The sequence below is a fragment of the Notolabrus celidotus genome, chromosome 9 (genome assembly GCF_009762535.1).
Source record: "Notolabrus celidotus isolate fNotCel1 chromosome 9, fNotCel1.pri, whole genome shotgun sequence".
Lineage (NCBI taxonomy): Eukaryota > Metazoa > Chordata > Actinopteri > Labriformes > Labridae > Notolabrus > Notolabrus celidotus.
The window spans coordinates 7,853,573-7,859,975 of record NC_048280.1 but is presented as its reverse complement, the minus strand read 5'-3'; the positions used below and the strand labels follow the sequence as shown (position 1 = coordinate 7,859,975).

The 6,403-nt window shown below is 45.6% G+C and overlaps 1 protein-coding gene across 1 annotated transcript; it reads left to right on the top strand.

The window, feature by feature from the left end:
* The first annotated feature begins 3,657 nt into the window (after window positions 1-3,657).
* LOC117819566 (putative golgin subfamily A member 6-like protein 3) lies at window positions 3,658-4,914 on the top strand. The gene is made up of 3 exons (XM_034692997.1): window positions 3,658-3,918; window positions 4,215-4,334; window positions 4,500-4,914. Exons 1-3 carry the CDS (start codon window positions 3,858-3,860, stop codon window positions 4,874-4,876), a joined length of 558 nt encoding a protein of 185 aa, XP_034548888.1. The 5' UTR covers window positions 3,658-3,857; the 3' UTR covers window positions 4,877-4,914.
* The last annotated feature ends 1,489 nt before the right edge of the window (window positions 4,915-6,403 follow it).

Genomic DNA, 6,403 nt, shown 5'->3' with positions numbered 1-6,403 from the left:
GTGTTTAGGGTTAGGATTAGGGTTAGGATTAGGGTTAGGGTTAGGTTTAGGGTTAGTATTAGGGTTAGGATTAGGGTTAGGATTAGGGTTAGGGTTAGGATTAGGGTTAGGGATAGGATTAGGGTTGTGTTTAGGGTTAGGGTTGTGATTATGGTTAGGGTTAGGATTAGGGTTAGGGTTGGGGTTAGGGTTAGGGTTGTGATTAGGGTTAGGGTTAGGGTTGTGATTAGGGTTAGGCTTGTGTTTAGGGTTAGGATTAGGGTTAGGGTTAGGGTTAGGATTAGGTTTAGGGTTAGGGTTAGGATTAGGGTTAGGATTAGGGTTAGGGTTAGGATTAGGGTTAGGGTTAGGATTGGGGTTAGGATTAGGGTTAGGGTTAGGATTGGGGTTAGGTTTAGAACCAGAACTAAATTTAAGCATGCAGAACCAGAACCATACTCATGCAAACAGAACCAGAATCAAACTCAACCAGAACCAAACCAGAACCTAACCAGAACCGAATCAGAACCGAACCAGAACTGAACCAGAACCGTATCAGAAGTGAACCAGAACCGGAACCGTACCAGAACCATACCAGAACTGAACCAGACTTGAACCAGAACCGAACCAGAACCGAACCAGACCCGAACCAGAACCGTACCAGAACTGAACCAGAACCGAACCAGAACCATACCAGAACCGAATCAGAACCGAACCAGACCCGAACCAGAACCGTACCAGAACTGAACCAGAACCGAACCTGAACCATACCAGAACCGAATCAGAACCGAACCAGAACCGAACCAGGACCGCACCAGAACCGAACCAGAACTGAACCACCTGTGAACCAGAATCGAGCCAGAACAGAACCGAACCAGAACCTTACCAGACCCGAACCAGAACCAAACTAGAACCGTACCAGAACTGAACCAGAACTTAACTGGAACCGAACCAGAACCATACCAGAACTGAATCAGAACCGTACCAGAACCGTACCAGAACCGAACCAGACGTGAAACAGAATCGAACCAGAACAGAACCAAACCAGAACCGAACCAGAACAGAACCAGAACCAAACTCAAGCAAACAGAACCAGAACTAACTCAGGTAAAACGGACCACAACCAAACTCAAGCAAACATAACCAGAACCAAACTCGAGCAAACACAACCAGAACCAGACTCAAGCAAACATTATTAATGTCCTCAGGTTGGCATTGAGAAAAATCAGATGCCTCAGCTTGGATGGGCTGATCCGATTTCTCCTCTCAGTGAGTATTTGCCCGGTCTTTAAGAAGACTCTCTCTGAAGGAACAGATGAAGCCAGGATACACAGCCTCCCCTCCATCACCTGTATCCTATATCCTCACATATGATTGGCCGCATGGCCGCCATGCTGACCAATCAAAACAAAGTTCAGCTGTGAGCAGAGCTGGGGCTGAACACAGAGAGCTAAGCAGAGAAAGGAAAAAACTGGGAGCCGGCTCTCTCTCATGTGAGCCGTCTCTTCTGGTTCACTATAAAGCATCAGCTCTCAGAGCCGCAGCTTTTGATCATGACACATCACTAATGCTTAATCTGTGTTACAATTATGAGGGGGCCATGGACAATTTTCTCACCTGTAAGGGGTCCCTGGCTCCAAAAAGTTTCAGAACCCCTGCTCTAGCTAGTAGGAGTGCAAACTCCCGATAGTGAAAACACGGAACAAAAAGAGCGACACAGCTGCACAGAAACTCCACGTTGTAGACATCACTGATCATAATAGACATCGCCATGCAGGAAGACAGTTTACATTTTTTTAAATCTCTGAGAGATCTTCAAATACAGAGTGCGTCTTTACACCGGTGAGATTTTTTTTTACGGTAACTCAAATAAAAAAACGTGACATTTGCTTTGTTTTATATCGACCACTTAGCAGGATGAATATCATGATTAAGTAGGTATATTTTGAGTCTGAGTTGAGTTGAGAAACATTTGTGGCCATTTTTGTCATTCAGTTCTATTTAGGTCATTAAAGCACTGATCCTCTGGTCATTATTATTATTTAATTATTTCAGTAAGGCAGCTTCCAGATTCCTTTGTAGGTTCTTTTGTTTTTTTCTTAGCTCATTTTATATGTTTTGAGAAAAGAGAAAGCTGAGATGAGAGTTGCCCATCATTGTTACTTGGTTGCACTTATAAAGTGAAGAGCTGTACATCTGTGGTTGCATTTTTCTATTATCAATTTGCCATTATTTTTAAGTATGTAAGAGATGATTTCATTGATAGCCATAGACTACATGTCTTTCAATGTAGACTTCCACTGAGAGGAACATATTAGACTATTTAGGAACTAAATTAGGAACTAAATTTAGACGGTCATACCAGCTTGATCATCACTGAAAATGTCCTGGAAATGTCCTGGAAAATGATCTCTGGAAAAGAGTGGGAACCCTGCATAAATCTGACGTCATGACGTGCCTCTTCCACGGGCTCAAGCGCGTGGAAAAACAAACAGGGTCATGTTGGATTGCAGGTTCAACCAGCTCCGAACCAGCGTGAGCACCAGCCCAAAAATACAACCCGGTTCGTGTTGGTCAAAAAGAGGTATCTGTGAGCCCTATGGAGAGGACATCAATGAGCTCACAGAGTGCATCATGGACTACATCAACTTCTGTGTGAACTGCATCGTTTCATCAAGGACTGGCCTTTGTTATTCAAACCACAAGCCGTGGGTAACAAAGGCCATCAAGGCCATTCTGAATGCCAAGAAGAGGGCTCTCAGAGATGGTAATCTGGCCGAGACAAGGACAATCCAAGGGCAGCTGAAAGTGAAGATCAGGGAGGCAAAGGACAACTACAGGAGGAAGCTGGAGAGAAACCCTCAGCAAAACAACACAAGAGAGGTCTGGAGTGGCATAAAGACCATCACAGGTTTCAGGACTCTTGGCAGCAGAGGCGTTGAAGGCAGCCTGGACAGAGCCAACGAGCTGAATCTGTTCTTTAACAGATTTGATACAGCTCCTGCTCTTCTCTCCCCTGTCTCTGCTGCCTGCCAGCTGCCGCCAGCTTCTCCACGGCCCTCCCTTGCTACCCCTCCTCCTCCTCACAGGACATCTTCAGGTCCTATTCACCACCTCACCCCCCTTCTGACCTCCACTCTTGCAGCCCTCTCTCAACTGACGACTCCAACCCCCCTCCTATCACCTTCACATTGTTCTTCACTGCTGACCATGTTAGAAGACAGCTGACGAAACACCATGCAGGCAAAGCTGCAGGCCCTGATGGTGTCAGCCCCAGGGTCCTTAAATACCCCTTTTGTCTGAGGCAGTTTCAGGGCCGGTTCGGAGCTGGCACTCAATTGAGAACTGGTTATTCATGTTTCGACTGTGAGTGAACTGGCTCCCGGCCGGGAAAACCAGTTCCAGAGCGGCTCCAAGTCTTTATTGGTCTAGAACCACCACCCACTTACGTCAGGGGGAGGGTTGGTGGGCGGGGTTCTGTGTTCAAAAACACAAACCAAACGTGTTTCTGTCATTGTCCTGCAGCGAAAAAATAAAAAAGACTAATGGATTCCAAGGCAAAACAGTGGTCGGCCGAGGAGACAGGCTGCCTCCTGGCGGTTTGGTCCTCGCAGGAGATCCAGAAAAAGCTGGAGGGAGCGACCAGGACCAAATCCATTCTAGAAGAGATCCGGCAAGAGATATCAAGATCAGGGTTCGACAGAAGCATTGACCAAATAAGTAACAAGCTAAAAAAGCTCAAAAGGGAATACCGGGACCAAAAAAAGGTCCTCGGTGAGAGCGGGAGCGGACGCCCTTGGAGCAACGCCAACTTTAAGGTGCTTGATTCGATTCTTGGCGACAGAACGTCATGCCAACTCAACGGGGCCTTTGACTCAATGGCGGTCCTTGATTTGATGGTTGATGACCCGCTCAACATCCAGAGCTCTATGGATAATGGTAAGTTGTGTTGTTGTTTGTCTTATTTACATATATGATATGTGCTACTCACTTTTTATAATCAATGTTACGTTAAACCCTGTAGTTATGTTTGGGTAAAGTTAGCTCGCCAACACCTCATAAGCTAGCTTGCTAGGATGGTGGTAACAATAACTGGCGCTAGCATGCTACTAAAGTAGGCATGCTGCGTTTTGGCACTTGCTTACTTACTACTCAACATATGGCTTCTAGGCCGTCATTGTATGAAGTGTAATGGAAGAGTTTCGTTCATTGTGTTCTCATTTTGTTGTTTCCAGAGTTTTCTGCAATTGAGCATGCAGAGGTCGACGTGAAGCTTGAGCCACCGTCAACCCGCAGCTCACCCTCACCATCAAGCATCTCTGCTCAGGACTCATCAACGCCTCGGCCCATACAAGGTAGGAATTACACTGGTCATACTGGTCCACTGCATATCCTTGTGTGCTCATATAGCCCCATACAAGTTTCCCTTCATGGGTTAGTAAAATATGTATATAAATGATCTGCAACATCCTGACACTATTTAGTTATCTAAACCTTTTACTTACTGTTTTTGTACATAGTTAAAAGGAAGCGGGACAGCACCACTGAGCGGCTGCATCTACTGGAGAGGGCGGATGAGCGGGAAGAGAGACAGATGCAGCAGAGAGAAGACATGCATGCCTTGCTGCTGCAACGGATGGAGAGGGTGGATGAGCGGGAGGAGAGACTGATGCAGCAGAGAGAAGCCATGCATACCTTGCTGCTGCAACGGCTGGAGAGGGTGGATGAGCGGGAGGAGAGACTGATGCAGCGGGAGGAGAGACTTATGCAGCAGAGAGAAGGCATGCATGCCTTGCTACTGCGACGGATGGAGAGGATGGAGGCTGAGTCGCGGGCCTTCCTTGGGCTTATGGGCCGAATGGTTGAGGTGATGAAAGCCCAGGAAAGGCCAACATGATTGCTGCAGCCACACAAATATTGTATATATGTTTCATAAGTCACTTTTTAAATAAAAATCAAAAAAGAGATCTGTCTGAAGCGTTTTTTTTTTTATCAATAGAGAAATGGGTAATGACAATACTGATTGGTTTAACACAAAAGACAACAGGTTTGCTAGGCTGTGCAGTTTTGAGAAAGAAAAAATGTCACCCGTCACCCATCCACTCTGTTGGAGTATGTCAACATTACGCTTTCAATAAGATAGTTAATAAAAGAATTAGACTATACTGGTGTCTGGATGTGGTTGCTTATATAAATGAGAAATAAATATAATGAATGAATGATTGAATGCTGAATTGGTCAATAGTTCAAAATATTACTAGGCAGCCCACTGTTATTGCCACAGTTAAAATCAATGCATTATAAAGCTTGTACATAAATATAAAAGTTGTTTTTGAACAAATGAAATAAGAGGACTGTCTGTGGCTCAGTGGATTTTTAATCAATAGAGGAACAATGACAATATTGCTTCAAGGAGTGTTATTTTTGGCAACTTAAAAAATGTCACTTGTCCCTTCTGTTGAAATAAGCCAACAGTGCAGCTCAGATGTCTGTTCCTTCCAGAGCACCATGCTCATGTAATGCATGAAAAGGAAGCTGTATGACCACATGCCTGTCTGGGTGCTCCTCACGGAAGTTGTCGCCATGTTCTTCACAAATGCTGTGAAGTACACAACAGGCCAGTGCCATTTCTTTTTAAGAGGCGCTGCACCCTAGCGACATGAAGGACTATACACCGGTGGCACTAACATCTCACATCATGAAGACCTTGGAAAGACTCATCCTGGAGCAGCTTCGGCCGATGGTCAGGTCCCTCTTGGATCCACTCCAGTTTGCCTACCAGCTCACCTGGACGAGCCTGAGAGCACTGTGAGGGTCATGTTCTTTGACTTCTCCAGTGCTTTCGGCACCATCAGGCCAGATCTACTGGGTGAGAAGCTGACAGCGATGCAGGTGGAGGCTCTTCTCGTGTCCTGGATTGTCAACTACCTGACTGGCAGACCACAGTATGTACGCCTACAACACCCTGGGTCAGAAAGAGTGGTCAGCAACATCGGTTCTCCACAGCTTACAACGCGGAACCGCAAAGGCTGAATGGAAATATGTCTTCAAGTACTGCCGGTAGTGTCAGCTGAACAATGTGCAGCAGTTGTTGTTAATATTATGTCAAAATGAGATGCACAAATATCAAGATTCTAAATATATCAGTGTACGGGGCAAAAGTCAAGTTGACTCGTACAGCAAAGGCCTGATTATCTGATCAGTGTGCTGCAGGCGGGAAACACATACAGTGTGCAAAGCAGGGTGTGAAAATATTGCTCAAACAAATTGGCTTTCTGGTGGCAATTTAAAGCACTGAGAAATGCCTAAATATAACATACACTGACAGTAATGTTTGGGTTGGCCTTTCTTAATATTAGCTAAATTACATGGTGGTGTTGACCCCATCTGCAGCGGGTGATAGCCAAGCGTACGTGCCGGTTTC